Source organism: Mus musculus, chromosome 11, assembly GCF_000001635.26.
Source record: "Mus musculus strain C57BL/6J chromosome 11, GRCm38.p6 C57BL/6J".
Taxonomy (NCBI): Eukaryota; Metazoa; Chordata; class Mammalia; order Rodentia; family Muridae; genus Mus; species Mus musculus.
The window spans coordinates 85,549,923-85,569,564 of NC_000077.6; the positions used below are offsets into that span (position 1 = coordinate 85,549,923).

A 19,642-nucleotide genomic window follows, 5' to 3' on the forward strand; every position below is an offset into this window, starting at 1 on the left:
AGCCAGAAGATTGGTGATCAAGATAGCAGAGGAGGATACATGGGCACATATGTGATTGCCCGTCTGGTGGGTCACTCTAGCAGAGCAGCTGTGTAGAAGAGAAAGTGTAGGACCTTACCCATGATGTCTCAGAAATTGTTCTTCAAAGATGGACACAATGTTTTTCTTCTCTGTGAGTCTGACCACAATTGATTTTTACATTTTCTTTGGATATTGTGGGAACGATGTGTTCTGTGAGTATTAATAGTGGGTGAAAGACTTTTTATATACTACAGTGTGTATCACCATGGATATGGTTCAAAATGGAAGGCTAGGTGGGCCAATCAGGCAGCATCTGTTCCAGTGTATACACACACACAGACACACACACACACACACACCTGTTAGCTGTAGGTTAAATGTGTCTTGAGTTCTACAACCCTGGAGGTCCACCCCTGGTAGCGTGGCTTACTTTCTCTAACATAGTAGGTTCTTATTCTTAAACACACAAGAAGGGGACAAGGAGGTGCTCAGAGAATTATATTTGCAGAAATTGTTGTAAAGTTCTGCTTTATGACATCTGGAATGTGGACTGATTAGGATTTACTCAAGTATCTGAGAAATTCTCCGTGGTTGTACTGTTCGGAGATGATACTGTGAGAGCAAATATGCCCATAACTCTGCACACTAGGCCTTCCCTTTTGTGTTATGCATTCTAGTAGTCTGAGCTCTGAGTGGGAAGGTACCTGCCTAACAGCATCATGACTAAAGAACTGCAGCGTGGGACCTTCCGTTTCAGGTTTCTTCTTAACTCAAGAAACAACCTTCCCTTCCCAGCACAGCTTGTGAGAGATAAGAAGATGAAGAAAGGCAACAGAAGGGGTAGCAGGCACACTGGCTCACAGTAGGACCCACTGTACAGCCAAGCCTCAAAGAGCTACCCTCATAGTATCAATCCAGGCCTATGCTCTTGCCAGTGAGGTGGTTTTCTGGGCAAGGAATTAGAGAGACAATCTATGGAAGGTGGCTACATAATTTCTATTTAGCTTTGAGAAATTTGATAATCCACAAGAGAACAGAAATTCAAGATTTGACAGAAGATGAAAGCTCGAAAGTAGAACACCAAGGATATGAGAACCTGTTGTGGACAACAGAGGAAAGTGGATTTTTTTAAAATTTATTTTTTAATTAATTTTTTATACTCCATATTCCATTCCCTGCACCCCCATCCACCCTCTGACTGCTCCACATCCCACACCTCCTCCCACCTCCCCACTCCCCATCCCTCGTCTCCACGTGGATGCCCCCATACCACACCCCACCTGACCTCTAAACTCCCTGGGGCCTCCAGTCTCTTGAGGGTTAGGTGCATCATCTCTGAATGAACACAGACCTGGAAGCCCTCTAACGTATGTGTGTTGGGGGTCTCATATCAGCTGGTATGTGCTGTGTGTTTGGTGGTCCTGTATTTGGGAGATGGGGGGGGGGGGTCCAGATTGAGACTACTGGTTCTCCTATAGGATTACCCTTCTCCTCAGCTTCTTTCAGCCTTCCCTAATCCAACAACAGGGGTCAGCTGCTTCTGTCCACTGGTTGGGTGCAAATATCTGCATCTGACTCTTTCAGCTGCTTGTTGGGTCTTCCAGAGTGCGGTCATGATAGGTCTCTTTTTGTAAGCTCTCCATAGCCTCAGTGATAGAGTCAGAGCTTGGAACCTCCCCTTGAACTGGATTCTACTTTGGGGCTGTGGCTGGATCTTCTTTTCCTCGGGCTCCTCTCCATTTCCATCCCTGTAATTCTTTCAGACAGGAACAATTTTGGTTCAGTGGTGTGACTGTGGGATGGCAGCCCCATCCTTCACTTGATGCCCTGCCTTCCTGCTGGAGGTGGGCTCTATAAGTTACTCTTCCAACTGTCAGACATTCCATCTAAGGTCCCTCTTTTAATTCCTGAGAGTCTCTAAAAGAACAGCTGGGGGAATCACCATTCCAGATCTGAAGCTCTACTACAGAGCAATAGTGATAAAAACTGCATGGTATTGGTACAGAGACAGACATGTTGATCAATGGAATAGAATTGAAGACCTAGAAATAAAACCACACACTTACAGTCACTTGATCTTTGACAAAGACGCCAAAAATATACAATGGAAAAAAGAAAGCATCTTCAATAAATGGTGCTGGACTAACTGGCTGTCTGTATGTAAAAGAATGAAAATAGACCCATATTTGTCACCTTGTACAAAGCTCAAGTCCAAGTGGATCAAGGGCCTCAACATAAAGCCAGATACACTGAATCAAATAGAAGAGAAAGTGGGAAAGAGCCTTGAACTCATTGGCACAGGGGGAAGTTTCCTAAACAGAACTCCAGTGACTCATGCTCTAAGATCAAAAATTATAAATGGGACCTCATGAAAGTGGAAAGCTCTGTAAGGCAAAGGACATAGTCAACAAGACAAATCAGCAATGTACAGATTGGGAAAAAAAGTCTTCATTAACCCCACATCTGATAGAGGGCTAATATCCAAAGTATATAAAGAACTCAAGAAGTTAATCACCAAAAAACCAAAGAACCCAATCAAAAAATGGGGTATAGAAAGAACTAAACCAAGAATTCACAACTAAAGAATCTCAAATGGCTGAGAAGCACCTAAAGAAATGTTCAGAGTCCTTAGTGATCAGAGAAATGCAAATCAAAACGACCCTGAGATTCTACCTTACACCAATCAGAATGGCTAAGATCAAATCCTCAGTGACAGCACATGTTGGAGAGGATGTGGAGAAAGAGGAGCACTCCTCCATTGCTGGTGGGATTGCAAACTGGTACAACCACTCTGGAAATCAACCTGGAGGTTCCTCAGAAAATTGGAAGTAGATCTACCTGAAGACCCAGCTATACCACTCTTGGGAATATACCCAAAAGATGCCCCACTATGCCATAGGGGCACATGTTCCACTATGCTCATAGTGGCCTTGTTTGTGATATCCAGAAGCTAGAAACAGCCTAGATGTCCCAGGACAGAAGAACTGATACAGAAAATGTGGATCATTTACACAATGCAATACTACTCAGCTGTTAAGAATGAGAACATCCTGAGTTTTGCAGGCAAATGGATGGAACTAGAAAATATCATTCTGAGTGAGATAACTCAGACCCAAAAGGATGCGTGCATGGTATTTACTCACTAATAAGTGGATATTAGCCAAAAAAAAAAAAGCACAGAATGAATACCCAAGATACAGTCCACATAACTTAAAAAGGTCAACTAGCTGATGTGCCCAAGTGAGGACGCCTTAGTCCCACTTGGGAGAGAGAAGAAAGCAATCACAAGTGGGGAGGGAAAGTGGACGGGGTGGGATGGGAGTGGTGGAGAGAGGGGAACCTGATATGGTATTGGGTGAGGGAATAGGACTAAAGCCCTGAAGGCCAACAGAAAGAATGGAAGGAAATAGGCAACCTCAGGAAATTGAAGGTTGGGAGGGCCTTCTGGAAAGCAGGTTCTTATGGAAGTCGCTTGGCAACCTCAGTTAGCATGTCCTCCGCCACAGCAAAGAGAGAACATATATGCATTTGATAAGCTGTGAGTATTTAACTCTGTCTTAGTGTTTTCAATGAACAAAATGGTTAAATCGGGAGTCCAGGAAGAAAAGAAAGGAGAGCCACAAATGTGGCTGATTCATTGCAGGAGGTCACTGCATTAGAACTTGTAGCGTGCTGACACTGTAGCCTCGGAGCATCAGGCACCGCCACATCTTCATTTCGAGTCATCGCCATTTCATGCATGCTGTCTCTATGTGCTCTGTGGGTAGTCTCTTGTCTTGATGTCAGAATGAGCTTTTCATGCTGGAGGTGTGTCTGCCCCTTCTTTTACTCCATCTTTAAATATGCAGTGAAATGTTAGCCATCTGAAAGGATTGACTATAATTCCAAAACCAGCACCTAGTGCCGAAGAACTTGTTTCATTTTGTTGACACACTCACTGTCTTACTTTGTTGCCTAGGATAGAACTGGAACCTGGGCCCAAAAAAAAAAGGTGTCCTTCCTGCCTGGGCTCTTGTGTAGCGGGGACCACAGGCATGTGCCAGTGTTCCCAGCTCCCGTAGCAAGACTTTTTAACATTGGTATCATTGAAATTTTACCCATTGGTGTCATCTCATGTCACTGGCCAACCATTCTTTGAAGGGATGTGCATGACTGTGCCTTAGAACTTAATTTTGGGAAAATCGTTCATGATTTGGAAGACTGAGGGTTCACATGGTAATTTCTAAATGTCCTTTTACTTTTTAAGCAAAGTTAAATCACCTCCACAAATTTCTCCAAGCAAATCAATGGGCGGTGAGTTTTGCGTGGCTGCAGTGTTTGGGACTTCCAGGTCGTGGTTTGCAAACAACGCTGGTCTGAAACGGGAAAAAGGTATGTCCTTTGTTGATGCTTAAATTTGCTGTGCAGTGTTTCACCACTGAGGGCACGGCGCTGGGAGCTCCTCTAGAATGAATGAATATATACATATATATATATATACATATATATATATATACATATATATATATTAGAATATTTTTATATCTAATAACCTAGTGGTTTTTACTAAGATAAAAACTAATAAAATAAATAAACACTAGTGGCCTTCACTAGTCAAGTTTCTCAAAGAATTACAATTATTTTCTCACACAAATGGGAAATAAATTTGCTATCAACTGATATTTTCAAAACAAAGTCTCTGTACCTTGTTTTTAAATTCAACATGTAGCCAAGGCTGCCCTTGAACTCCATCCTCTGCCTCTCCAATGCTGGCATTTAAATTTGTGTACCACCACACCTAGGTGCATTGACCGGTTTGCCTTTCACTTCCTTATTCCTAATTATATTCACATATTGATCTCAGGGCTGACAGTGCTGTGCCCACTGCATTTCTTCTACCTCTGCACAAGCTAATTTCACATTGTTGCCTCTGATCTCGGAAGGAGAAAGTTGGGAGACTTGGAATCAACCAGTCTCGCTAATGTTAGCTAATTTATACACATGGGAGTGTGTGTGTGTGTGTGTGTGTGTGTACACGTACAAGCATGTGTGAATGCATTTGCCTGCGGACCCTGGCTGATCCCCTGGAGTCAGGGCTTGTGAGTGGCAAATTGTTTGTTCTGGGTACTGAGTTCAGCTCTTTGCAAGTGTAGCAATTGCTCTCAACTGCTGGGCTATACCACACTTGAAATCAAAAACAGAAACAATAACATGGTAAAAGAAAACAAAACAAACAACCTCCCCCTGAGCTCCAAAATAAAAAAAAAAAAAAAAAAAAAAAAGGGCAGACTGTTCCTGAGAGATAACTGTCACTTCCTGTGGTTATCATTGGTCCTCTGAGTCATTGGTACTGCTATGTTTACATTTATTTATTTATTTATCAGGTGTAAATTTTTAAGAAGTTCTTTCTCCCGAATCTAAGTGTGTGACTATTTTGCCTGCATGTGCACATGTACACCAACTGATACTCATGGCAGTTAGGAGAGGGCTTTGGGTCCCCAAACAGGAGTGAGCTACTATGTGGGTGCTTGAGGCCTTTGCAGAAGTGCTTGCTCTTACCCACTGAGTCCATTCTTTAGCCCCATTTGCTGTTTTTAATCCCTGCTTTGATCATCAGAATCACTACCTGGAATGTTTGTGTGACTATTCTCTGTCATATACATATGGAGAGAGGAAGAGAGGGGGGAGGGACGGAGGAAGGAGGGAAGAGAGTTTTGGGTTTTTTTTTTTTTTTTTTTTTTCTTTTTCCAGTTACAGAGCTTGAAATTAGGGTCTGTGGTCTCTGTATAGAAGAGAATGTCTACATTTATACACCAAGTATATAGCTTTGCTAGGGTTTTCCCCTGATTACTTTATTGTGATTCAATTAGGTCATGCACTGGCTTTCCCCTGATGTTCCACAGTTGGTTTTGTTCTTGGCAAAAGTGGCTCTCCTCCCCACTCTTGACTGGCAGTCAGATCTCAGCCTCTTCCCTTGCTATCACCTTTCATGACCACTCCCTTGTAATTGGACCTTAGCACAGCTAGTCCCTTCCCATGGGAAGGGCTTGTGGAGCAGGCAAGTTTCCCATTTTCTTATCCAATCTTTATTTTTTTGTTACTGCCTTTGGTTTGATGATGCTATCGAAAGGACTTTTTGTTATTCATTCAAACCTTCTGCAAAGCTCGATTTCAAATGCTTCTCCCATCTGTCCTAATTACCCCTTTAGCTTGCTACTCCTTTATGTCCCTCTGGCTGGTCACTGGGCATTTTCTCAGATCAGCTGTAATTGATTCGTCTGACACAGAGATAAGATGACCCACACAGGTTTCATAAGACAGTCTCCTTGGTTTACTGTAAAACGTGAGATTTAGCACTGAGCCTGCTCGGGCAGCGAGTACATGTGCATTCCTTAAAGTCATTCGATGACATTCAAACCCAACACTGATGTCTCTGAGGATGGCTGGCCTTCCTTTACTACTGGAGCCCACAATCTCATTGAGAAATGGATTAGGAACTAACTATTGGAGGAGGGACCTTTCCTTTTTTTTTTTTTTTTTTTTTTTTTCCATGTTGTTCCCTGTTTACTGGAGAATTTCTGTTTGCTTCTTGTCCCACTTGGTTTTAGTCGTATTTCAACTGATGACCTTCCACAGACAAATGTTTTTGTGTTGTTTGCTTGTATGTTTTCATCTCCATGTTTAATGAGTGTGTGCTGAGTGTGTGTGTGTATGCACAGATTCCAGAGAGCTCTGTTTTTCTTGCATTTTCTTCCCCTTTTCAGCGTTGGGATTACAGACTTGTGTTTGACTGTGCCTGTTGGTGGTTTGGCTTTTGTTTGTTTGTTTTTTGGGTGGGGTTTGTTTGTTTGTTTGTTTGCTGTGTTAGAGAATTTAAATTCATGCTCTAGAGTTTGCATAGTAAGCATTCTTATCTCCCCAGCTGCCAAACTTAATTCTACCAAGAAAGCATAGTTGAACTTTTCAGATAACTTAATTCCACACATAACTTTTCCTTATTTAAGGAATAGTTCATTTTTTAAGCCAGGGTAATGAAATTTTGTTGGCTAGATTCCTCATTTTCAGGTAGTCATTTCATGTCCTACCAATGCCTTATATTTTTCATAAAATATGCAAAAATCCATAGTATAGAAATACAAAATTTTACAACATAGTGTTTATCTATAATACAATTTTGAACATCATGGTATAATTGTTGAAACCAATTGATGTATATCCCATAATGTTGGTGGCATGTTCACTGGCAGCTGCTTATGCTAGGCACCCTCTGAGGATGTACTGACACGGTGGGACAAAGCTCTTCCCTTTCCATGTCAGACAGTGGGGTCAGTAAAGTAGCAGTCCCACTGTGACCTTTCCCTGACATCTTTCCAAGTCTCATTTTGATTCTCTGTTTGCAGATCAGTCCAAACAAGTTGTAGTTGAATCTCTTTACATCATCAGCTGCTACGGGACCTTAGTGGAGCACATGATTGAGCCCCGGCCGATCAGTACTGCTCCCAAGATAAGTGACGACACACCACTGGAGATAATGACGTCACCCCGTGCCAGCTGGACACTTGTTAGGTAGTTCTCCATCCTACCTCCCCCAACCCCTGCTGCAAAAAGATAGACAATGTGCCCTTTGTGAAATCTCAATGTAAATACCTGGCTCTGAAGTATATTCATCCACAAGGATATGCTTACTTGCATATATTGACCTTGATTCTTGAAGTTGGTTTTAGAATATTGTGCAATTGGGATTATACTGTATTTCCTGGTTTTGTAACCTGGGAAGCCTTTAGTCCATTTTGTTTCTATTGGGTAGTAGGTTCTACATCAGTGAAAGGTAAGCACTGCAAGTCCTGTGTGCACCCCCTGAATCACTTTTCCTTGTCAGGTAAAGAAATCCTGCTCCCTTGCTTTCCATTTCCCCTTGAGCTGTAGCCAACCACAGCTTACTCTGTATTACCGCCTTTGCCTGCTCTGGCCACTAAATGATGGAATCATGTGCTATGCTATCTTTCATATCTGATTTCTTTCAGCATATTTTGAAGATCCATATTAGTGCAGTGTGTTATGTAGGTGTACCACATTTTGTTTGCCCATTCATTAGGTGGAGGACTTTTCCGCTCTGTAGCTGTCACTAATATCGTTGCTGCAAGTATTCACATGCATAACTGTGCATGGTGATATTTTGCACTGTCTCAGGAATGTAATCAGAAAGTATCTCTTGTTTGAGCGTTCTGTATTTGTGGTTGTGAGCCTTGCCTTTACTCTCCAGCCTTTTGAACTTTTTGTTGTCTCTATGTATCCATTTCTTGGTTTGTGTTTCCCTTATTGAAGTGCCACATGCTCCTTGTAAAGAATACCACTAAGGGAAATATAAACTAATACAAAGAGAGCCTACGGTCTCCTTTAAGTGATAATCCAGGATCCAATGGCTAAGCAATCTAGAAATGTTTAAGAATGCATCCAATGAGCAGAATTTTTATAAGCTAGCAGAAAGAGGAAGAAAGGAAACCTAGAATAAAACCCATTTAATATAATGAATTGTGCAAGGGAGAGAAAAAAAATCACCCAGCATGTATGAGAGGAAACAGATAAAAATGGATATGAAAAGGACTCCTCTCCTTTGACATTTTAAAATAGTCTATTGATTTTCTGGAGGCCCCAGCATTCTTTACTAGTACTCAATGTGCTGGATTGATCTGGTCCATATCTGATTTATCAAGCTTATTCAAAATTGGGCAGATGTGATTAAACTTTGGCAGTCTCACTGTTGAAGTAGCTAATTAGATCCAAAGGAAGTTGTCAGTTTAAGCAATTCCTTTTGTCTTCCCACCACTTTTAGCTACTTTGTTTCATGTTGACAATGTCTGATGTTGGTCAACAATGAGATAAGATGGCCTCCCTATCGCTGATGTTCCTTTTCTCTGTCTGTCTTACCAAGCTGATCACTGTCTGTTTCACTGAAGATCTACATTACCTGTGCGGCACATCGCCACAACTTTAGTGTATAACGTTTTCCTGGATTTATGCGTCAGGTTAAAGAGCATTGGTTTTAATGGTTACACGTTGATTTGTGCAAGTCTCTGTCAGGCTCTGTGGCTGATTTACACCCCATCTCTGAAGATTGAATATTAATATTCTTCTGCTGTTTCCTTAGAACGCCTCAGTGGAATGAACTGCAGCCGCCATTCAATGCGAATCACCCTCTGCTCCTCGCTGCAGAAGCAGTGCAGTATTACCAGCTCCTGCTGGCCGGCTGTGAGTACTTCTCATCAGCTTATGCTTTCTTCCATATGATCGTCTCAGAACTTGCTGAGTAAATGGCCATAGAGCCAGTTCATAGGCTGTAAGGTATTTGTTTGTTTTGTCTATTTTTCCAGACAGGGGTTCTCTGTGTAGCCCTGGCTGTCCTGGAACATAGACCAGACTCATCCTGAACTCAGATCCACCTGCCTCTGCCTTCACCAGTGCTGAGATTAAAGGTGTGGGTCATCAACACCAAGCGAGGGCCATAGCCTGTATGTCTTCAGCTAGCATTTTCCAAAACAAAACCAAAAACCATTAAACAAGCAAAATGCCTGTAATATGTGGCCTAGCCGGATATGGAGAACAGCTTTGCAGAGCCTAGGACCTGTTTCTGAGAGAACAAGAACAAGCTCTTCATCACAGGACACCAAGACAACAGCCTCTGCCTGTGGTGCAGCTTCGTTTGGACTCGTAGCTCATGCTCCTAGCTTTGTTGGGACAGGGTATGATGCTGGGATTAGAACAGGGTTTTGTACAAGCGCTCTGACTAAGTGGGGCTTTGTGTTCCTTTTGCCATTTGTAGATAATGATAGAGGTTCATCCAACCAGATGGAGACTTTATGTGAGAGGCATGAAGAGACAATTTAATACTTAGTTAGTACCCAGTCTTCATAGACTTAAAAATGCTTTACAATTATTATTACTTTTTTTGTAGAATACAATGAATCCTAATTGAACTGGAGGGCCCTGAGTACTGAATGCTTTTAGAAATTTCCTGTAAATCAACAATGACATTTTTGGTTTTTGGTTTGTTTGAGAATGAGTTTCTCTGTGTAGCCCTGGCTGTCCTGGAACTCACTCTATAGGCCAGGCTGGCTTCAAATTCACAGAGATCCTCCTTCTCTGCCTCCCCGGAGTACTGGGATTCAAGGTGTGCACCACCACCACCCAGCTTTATTACTTATTTATAAAAGTCAGAAGCCTAATTATTGAATTATTGAAGTGTGGTTGGCTCAGTTAATCTGGGTTGGTCTTGTTGATTTGGTATCTGTTAGTTCTGATTAGCTGACACACCGTGATAAGTATCAAGAAGATAAAGAAAAGCTAAGCTAAAAACCACAACTACATCTCTTCATTTTTCGTACTAGAGTAAGCTAGTTGATATCCTTCAATGTAGCTCCCCCTGACACTTTTGTCCCGTTCAACAAAACCTATCTCTGCTGGCGATAACTGGGCCATCCAGTGCTTTCATGCACAGTAATGACACCATCAAAGTTACTGTGCATGTACTGCAGGTTGAACCTAAGGCCTTGCACATAGTAGTAATGAGCGTTTCACTACCAAGTAAGTCTCCCTCTGCCACCAGTGGATGGCGTTTGTATAAAGCTCACTCCTCTGGCTGCCAGACACTTAAAAGACAGTGATTGGGGCAAATACTCCTGAAGTAAGATGAGATCTTCACCTAAGCAGGACTGTGAGATACTGAAGGCAATCTTACACCAAGAGACCTTTGCCAAGTGAACCATCTCTGATGCTTCTATTGCCTCTCTACATTGATGGAAATGATACAGGATCAACCTGGATTTTAAAGTTTTACATGCACACTCAAGGTATTTGCCAAAGAGTTCTGGGTCTGCCACTGTTTTACGCAACTGAAGCTACTAGCTGCAGATTATGGACATTGGGTCTCCAGTGCAGTATGGCAGTACAGTGTCAGTTTAAACCATGCCTACACACACGCACACACACACACACACACACACACACACACACACACACCATTTACCCCTGTGAGAATCTCATTCAGGAGCCGCTGTGACTCTCTTCATCTGCAAGTCCCCTCACAGAAGCCTCTGGAAGATATTCTACCTCACACAACCGCGTTTAATATTTCTGGTTCTTTGGGTGTACTTATTGTGTATTACTTACCCAAGTTTATTATTCATTGTGTATTACTTACCCAAGTTTAAAATCACCTTTCAGCCAGGGGCTTTTGATGTCTGGTAGAATCCTCATCTTCAATGTGCTGGACTCTGTGATTGGTCCTTAGCAATGACCAGGTGATGGTGAGGAATTACCCTTCATTTTTCACTTAAATATCTTTTTAAAACTATTTTTGATTGAACTTTGTACTCTAATATAAACTTCATAAATGTTGCAGGGTTATTTTGGTTTTTTTGTTCTTCTTGTGTTTGTAGAAAAAGTGTAGCAAACTTCCAGAAACTCAGGAAATGATACAGCAATAGGCAAGGCTGATGTAAATATAAATAGGAAAGAGACTGTCTTGGGGAGGAGAGCAGTACATCAGGATGTTAGCACAACACATACACTGTTTTCATAAACAGTCTGTTCCACACTGAAGCATGGATGCAGCTTAGGGCAGAGACTGGAGACCTGCCCTGTGTCCCGATGACGTCTCACTCACCTCTGAGACGAAGCAAGCAAAGCCTCACCTTTGTCGCTGTCCCCTCTGCATTTAGGAGAATACCAATGTTGAGGGGCCCTGACAGTGGAGGACAGGATCACATACATCCAAATGGTTCATTCAGGTGTCACACTGGAGGCTGAGAGGACATCAAGTTGCTTTGTTGGACCATTGAAGATTGCTGTTTTTAATAATTTAAAAAAGCATAATATAAGCCAGATAATGGTGGTGCACACCTTTGATCTTAGCACTCAGGAGGCAGAGGCAGGCAGATTTCTCTGAGTTCAAGGCCAGCCTGTTCTACAGAGTGAGTTCCAGGACAGCCAAGGCTACAAGAGCAATCCTATCTCAAAAAACAAAACACAACAAAATGTTTTTAGATAGCAGAGGTAGAAATCCAGACTGTATATTCTGAGCGGGAGAGATCACTCAGTGGTGAAAAGCACGTCCTGCTGTTTGATAGGACCTGAGTTCAAGTCCCACCACCCTCGTCAGGCATCATAAATGCCTGTAACTCCAACTCTGGGGATCTGACACCCTGGTGTGTGTGTGTGTGTGTGTGTGTGTGTGTGTGTGTGTGTGTGTGTGTGTTACTTAAATATAAATAAATAAATTTATAAAAAATAAAATTATTGTAGAGACTAGGGATTTATTGTTCATACTATGTTTTTCTTTTCCCGAAATCAAGCTCATTTCATTGTAGTATATTTCTTTGCCAAAACTGAAACTAGCCCTTAAAGTGCCCAGTAGACCCTATCAGATTTGACTTCCAGTTGAAAAGACTTAGTAACTTGTCCTTAACCTGCTCTCCCCTTCTAATTTGTAAATGTAAAGCAGTGCCTGGGTTAGGGTTTTGAAAGCTTACTAGAGGACAGGTAGTGCATAAAGCACCACTCAGCCACAGCCCTGAGGTGGTGTCAGACTTTGGACCACTTTCTAAATAGTCCATGGCCGTATGATCCCATGGGAACCCATATTCCATGGAAAAGTCATAAAGAATATAAAGCGTATTGAACTGAGTGACATTTAAATGAGAGCATATCCATATATTAGAATTTCATATCTCTTTTAAATGAAAGGCTTAATTAATTGTTAATACATGCCATAGTTTGATAACTCTCAAGGAAATTATGCAAAAGAGAGAAAAAAAAGCAACCTCAAAATTTTGCACTGTTGATAGTTCCATGGGGCTCTCTTTTTGTGGGGTAGAAGAAAGAAGAATTTATTTCTGGAAGCTTGGTACATTGTAACTCTTCATTTTGATGGAACAATTTAATATCTTTTTTTAAAAAAGTAAGTGTTGGGGCTGGTGAGATGGCTCAGTGGGTAAGAGCACCCGACTGTTCTTCCGAAGGTCCAGAGTTCAAATCCCAGCAACCACATGGTGGCTCACAACCATCTGTAACAAGATCTGACGCCCTCTTCTGGAGTGTCTGAAGACAGCTACAGTGTACTTACATATAATAAATAAATAAATCTTAAAAAAAAATGTTAAAAAAAAAAGTAAGTGTCTGTGTGTGTGTACAAGCCTGTGCATTTTCACAATTACATGAAGAGCCTAGAAGGTGTTGGATTTGCTGTCACTGATGTTGCAGGTTGTGTGAGTCATCACATGTAGGTACTAGGAACCAAACTTAGTACTTCTTGAAAGAACTGCAAGTGTTCTTAACCATGCATCTATATATTCACCCATGGATATGATAACAAATTTGTACAACTTGAATGTGAGTTGCTGTGATAAATACCATAATCATAAACAACATGAAAGGAACAGTTTATATCATCTCCAAGACTACAGGCCACCATTGCAAGACGCTGAGACAGGAAGCACTGCTTACGGTCCTGCTCAGCTGTCTTTATACAGCCCAGGCCTGCCAGCTCTGGTGGTACTCCCCACAGAGCTTAGGAGCTCTGTATCAATTAGCAGTCAAGAAAATGTCCCATCTGCAGGCCAGTCTGGTGGAGGCAATTTCTCAATTGTGACACACTTCTTAGGTATTTTAGTGTGACAACCAAGATTAGCCATTATAAGTTTAAGCCTTCTGTGTGTGACACATTGATATACCCTACTAAGCTGTAACCTTTCTTTTCTTGTTGATCCCCATTATCTCACGTTTATATTATAATATAAAGAGGTATAATTTTAAATTTGTCCCATAGCCTTTAAGCATTCCAATGCTTTAAAAGTTGAATGCTCTTCAAAATATCTTAAGTCTCTTATGAGTTCTTATAAAATAAAATTAAGCCATGTAGTTTCTTATTTAAAAAGTGAAAAATGGGACTGGAGAGATGTTTTAGTGATTAAGAGCACTGGCTGCTTGCTTTTCCCAAAAACCACTTGGTAGCTCACAACCATCTGTATTGGGATCTGATGCCCTCTTCTGGTGTGTCTAAAGACAGCTATAATGTACTCATATAAACAAAATAAATAAATCTTTTTTTAAAAAGTGAAGAATGGGAGTGCAATTCTTCTGATACACTCAGATCAAATCAAACCCAAAATCTAATGGTGTAAAAGGCACCACATTTAATATCTGGAGCTCCTTCATGATATTTCAGGCTCCAAAGGGCTTGGGCAGCTCCTATTCTGCCACTTGCAACACACACACACACACACACACACACACACATACATACACAGTGCCAATATCATGGCATCTCTACTGCAATTGTGGCTACATAATCACCAGTGGCTTTATGTAGCTTTATGAATATTTATGTGTGTGAGGGTGAGGGTGTTATGGCTAATCTTTGTTGCCATCATAACATACATGAGACCAGGAAGTCTCTATTGAGAAATTGTTTCCAAAAGGTTGGCCCTGCTGTGAGAGGCTGGTGTTTTCCCCACAGGTGCTAGAATTGTCCTGCTTACATGACACACATTGAATGCACTGAGGCCTCCTCCCTGTGCTGCTGCTGCTTGGTCTGCTTGTAAAAAAATGTTTTACTTCAGATCTAATATTGAGCTTCATTTTGCTTTTATATATATACATATATATATATGTATGTATGTATGTATGTATATATATGTATGTATGTATGTATGTATATGTATATGTATATGTGTATATATATATACACACATATCATTTATCAAGTTTCAAAACAAAAGAGGTAGTCACCAGATAAGTGATATCTTGGATTTGGGACAAAGATAGTTTTTACTGGATGAAGAATGTATATGTAGGATGAATGAAATTTTAAAAATCAGGAATCATTAGATTTTAAGCATCTTTATTCCCAATAAATTATATTTTGCTTGTCTGACACATAAAATTCTTAGACTACAAAGCATCACTATTTTCTTTCAAGTTCTAATTTATGTATTTGGGTGAATTTCTTTCCACTTTTTTTGCATTTGAATAGAGATATCCTTTTTTGAACACTACTACTCTAGACACAGTGGTTGGCTCTGCCTTCATGCATGTACACACAGACACACATGCACACACACAGACACACGCACACGCACACACATACATCCCTCTTGTCCATGAGTGACATTATCATTGCCATGGGAAACCAGCTAAATGCATCAGTTTTCTTCTGTGCTGCCTTTCTTCTGGGTTTTCTTCTTCCCTCAGTGTCATGTTGTGCTGGTCTGGCACCCTGGCTTGGCTTGCCTTATGGTGTGGTATATGGAGTGGTATATGGAGTGTGGAGGAGGCACTCGGCAGTATTTCCTTACATTGTTCATTATAAATGTTTGCCCAGTCCTGGGGAGAGGTGGAAAAGGAAGAGTGAAGTGTTTTTCTCTTGTAGAGGAAACTTGTAATGTAGGGCTTATTTACAGAGTATTTATAGTCCATTGTTGGCCACAGGGTGTGTCATGGTGCCCTGTATAGTTTGACTCTTAATCGTAAATTACCTTGGAATATTTCACTTATTCAAACCGTCTAATTGGCATATGCTGTCCCAACAGAGAGGTTATTTTCATACAATTTGGTCTTTTCTGTGAGGAGCTAAGGTGGAGACCTACAGGGTCTCATTTGAACTGTGTGTGCTCTATGGCCTGATGACCCTTATGAAATTATTAATTCCCATTATGAAAATGGTATGAAATGGGTAACTTAAACTATGTAAGTTTGACAGTTTGGATTATATCAGCCCCTGGACTTGGCATCTATGCTTCCATTCATTTCCTGTTTTTACCTGGAGCATCAAATTAATCTTTGTACACACAAATCACTCTCTCTCTCTTTCTCTCTCTCTCTCTCTCTCTCTCTCTCTCTCTCTCTCTCTCTCTCTCTCTCTCTCTTTCTTTCTGAAACTGAAATGAAACAGAGGGAAGGTGTCTACCCTGCAAGCATCTGTTAATGTTACAGTATTCTTCTGTGCTCTTACAGGATCTCAGTATCCTTTCTGATTGTTTTACAATCTGTGATGTTTCCAAGTACAGTTCAGAGTAGGCTCTTTTCTATTGATGATGTTAATATTTATTGCAGTGACTCGGCAGATTTCAATGGTACAGGACATTGATCGAGAGAAAAGAAACTATTGGTCAGAAGACTGTAGGCCATTAAGCTCTGTGCATCTGATGTCATTTACTCTGTTAGAGTGACATTTATGGTTCTTAAGTAGATCCTTCTGCTGTGGATTGTACTTTCTCATAGGTGGGTAGGAGGATAGAAGAGAGAGGGTACCAGCAATACATGTTCACCATTTTCTCCAAAAAACCACGGGGCTGGAATATAACGGCTGGGCTTGGCTTACCTGCAGTGACGTAATGGGTTGGTATTGGCAGGACCTCATGGTTTGATGTGCTGGTGCCTCCATCAGTATGGTTAATTGCTAAGAAATGGCTAAATGGGAATTTAGGGGAATGCTTCAGCTGTCTGCTCTGTTAGTGGTAGCAGGAGCTCTGGCGCCATTTCAGGATCACTATTTGTATGTGTCTGTCAGACTTAGAATACAGTCGTTTCTCTCAGTTTCAGCCCTCTCTATAGAATTTCTGTCAATTGTTTGACTCCATTAAGTGTGCAGAGGAAATAAAAGCCTCAACAACCAATCCACCAGGGGCTATGGATAGACCCTTTCTTTGTCCATCCTCAGAGCACTGCATTAGGTCTCATTATCCATTTATAATAGGTGACCTCTGCCCTCTGGGTCATAGAAGAATATTCAGTGTGCTTTTCTGACACATAGGGCACCTTTCTCAGCAGACATAAAACACTGGCATATCTGATAGTCTGGAGGACTAGTTTACACTGCAGGTTTTTAATGAATACACAACCTTGCACCAAGTCAGTATGGTCAGTTTCCTTCCTTGGTCTTCGCTGATTCAGAAAGGGGCCAGTGAGGACCTAATAAAAGGAACATGAGTGTAGTATTCAGTGTTGCTCTCTTTTATTCCAATTCAGAAAATTTTGTCTCCTAGAAGTGGTTTGCTTCCTCTGTAATTTCACGTTTACTGGTACAGAAATACACACTGTCTTAGATGTAGTGAATGAACTTCATAGACTCAGGATTGCTCTTGAGATTATTGGTGACACTGAAAAGCCAGTCTTTTGCCCAACTTCGGGTTTCTTTTGTGCTGTGAATTTGGAGCAGCTCCCAAGAAGCACTGCACAGCTAATGGTTTTGCTTCCAGTTCACGGTTCATAGACAGACATGGATCATGAAGGAGATAGAAGAGTGATTTGATTTTGGCTTAAGCATGGCCATGAATCCAGGCACAAATTTTTCTCCCCAAACCAGTTATAGAAAACCTAATAGTTGTTAGCATTCTCTCCATGGTAAGAATTAATATATTAACTAGATTATAGCACTGTTTGACAAACTGCTTACTAAATACATCAAAATTGATTGGGCATTCTGTTTTTGAATTGACAAATGGCTACATTAAGAAGGGGAGGGAAAGCCATTAATTATAGCTGCTCTCAACTATGGGAAAGGTAATCATATAAATATGGATCTTGCTACAGCCCAGCTCTCCCCTCCCAGCAGTGCTTCTTCCGTGTGCATCCACGCCTCTGTGCCATTAATAGAGCCGCTTCTCTCAGCTCCTGTCCTGTGGATGACAACATTTTCCTGCTGTGTGAACACTATATTGCTCTCTTGACTAATACCATAGTACTCTTTTTTTTTTCTTCTGTTGCTCCAGGAGACTACAGGAGAACCATGTAGCTCAGCTCTTGGTCTCCATTCTCACTTGTGCCCTGTTCTATGTTAGCGTCTGTCTTGTTTAACTCTGCACAGAAGGTAGGGCCTTCCTTTTGGGAACAGGAAATATGGAAGGAGGTAGTTCCATTTTCCTTCAGTGGTTACTTTGAGTTAATGTTTTCTGTGCCTTGGGCTTCTCATCTTTATGATTAGGCAATGAAAACTCCTTGACAACTCTACAACTTGTACAATCCTTACCCAAGATTTTTGTAACTTATCCTGAATGTCATAAAAACTCAGTGCCTAGGAGGCTGGAGAGCAAGCTCGGCAGTTAAGAGCATTTACTGTTTTTGTATGGGACTTGGGGTTTGGTCCCAGCACCCCCACATGGCTGCTCCCAATCATGCACACCAATTACAGGGTGTGCATTCAGGTATACAGGCAGAGCAGCCATATACAAAAGAGAAGGACATAACACCATAAACAGTGCCTGATCAGCCACCTTTTATTTTCTAACAAAAAATTGATAGAACTTTGATTTCGTGGCTCAAAGGTAACTGCTGTATATTTTAAACAATATTTTCATCCTTTCTTTTATTCCTAGGATTCCTAGTGTTAGTTCCTTCTTTTCCAAATTAAAGTGTAAAGGTTGCTAGCATTGTATAGGTCAGTAGGAGTTAAGCACTTGCTTAACAGACATGAAACCCTGCTTCCACCCCCCTAATAATGCCAAAGTAATGATAACAATAGCTAATTTAAAACTTTGCTATGTTCTTGCATCCTTTTATCAAATGGGAATTAATGAGGCCTCTGTTAGAGGTTTGTTAGATTAAGTGAGATTGTTCATTTAAAACACATCACCTCTAGCTTGCATAGGGCAGGAGGGTGCTGTTGTTACAAGCCACAATGGAGTGAAGTCTTATTCTATTTTATGGAATGAAGATTTATTTTATTTTATGTATATGAGTACACTTTAGTTGTCTTCAGACACATCATCAGTGTGCATCATATCCTGTTACAGATGGTTGTGAGCCACCAGGTGGTTGCTGGAAGAGGATTTGGTGCTCTAAACCAGTGAGACATCTCTCCAGCCCATAGATATTAAAAAAAAAAAAAAAAAGAAAGAAAGAAAAGAAAAGTTCTGAAGTGTAAGAAGAACATTTGTTTCATTGAGTTGAGGGGGTTTGGAACAGCTTTCATTTTTAATTCAATATTTTTTAAGTTAACAATGAATAAAGTCATACTGCACTAATAACTTATTTTTCCAAGAAAATTAAAGTTTTATGAAGTAAAAAGGAAATGCATGAGAAACAGTAAACACAAAGTAAAGAACAGGACAGGCATGATGGAGGAGGAGGGGAAAAGTAGGTTGTTAAAGGACAGAAAGCAACTGTCAGACAGCAGGCAAGGAGATCACCACTGTCAGACAGGCATGAGGATCACCACTCTCAGACAGCAGGCACGGGGCTCACCAGAGTCAGACAGCAGGCATGGGGATTGCCACCATCAGACAGCAGGCATGGGGATCAGAGCTCATGGGTTCTTCACATAAAGACATGGAAGGTACACAATAGTGAGGGTTACACAAAGAAATGTTTTAGAAAGACATTGTTCTGATTTAGTTCAGTTGTGGCTCTTTGAATAATCTACCCTCGTTCACATGGTTCACCCCATAGCTAAGAAAGGAGTCAAGATGATGGTCAGTACTCCCATGAGAAGTCACAGATCCAGTTCTTTTCAAATGTTGGGAATGGGGATGCCTCTCAGGTTCTCTGTTTGATCCCCAGCATTGGAAAAAGAATAAAATAAAGTTAGGAAAAATAATAGAAATGGTCTAAAATTCACAAAATACAGCAGATTGTTTTGTGGATCTACCTG

General features: G+C 41.1%; 1 protein-coding gene across 26 annotated transcripts in view; it reads left to right on the forward strand.

Moving 5' to 3' along the window:
• Bcas3 (breast carcinoma amplified sequence 3) overlaps positions 1-19,642 on the forward strand; it is a 472,949-nt gene that overhangs the window by 196,813 nt on the left and 256,494 nt on the right. For all 26 annotated transcript variants that reach the window (XR_001779924.2, XM_030245679.1, XM_030245680.1 and 23 more), the window contains 3 exons: positions 4,268-4,392; positions 7,401-7,566; positions 9,149-9,249. Coding sequence is in view for 25 of the 26 variants with exons in the window: in XM_030245679.1 (XP_030101539.1) it covers positions 4,268-4,392; positions 7,401-7,566; positions 9,149-9,249 (392 nt within the window). In the remaining variant the exon portion in view is untranslated. The remainder of the gene's footprint in view (positions 1-4,267; positions 4,393-7,400; positions 7,567-9,148; positions 9,250-19,642) is intronic.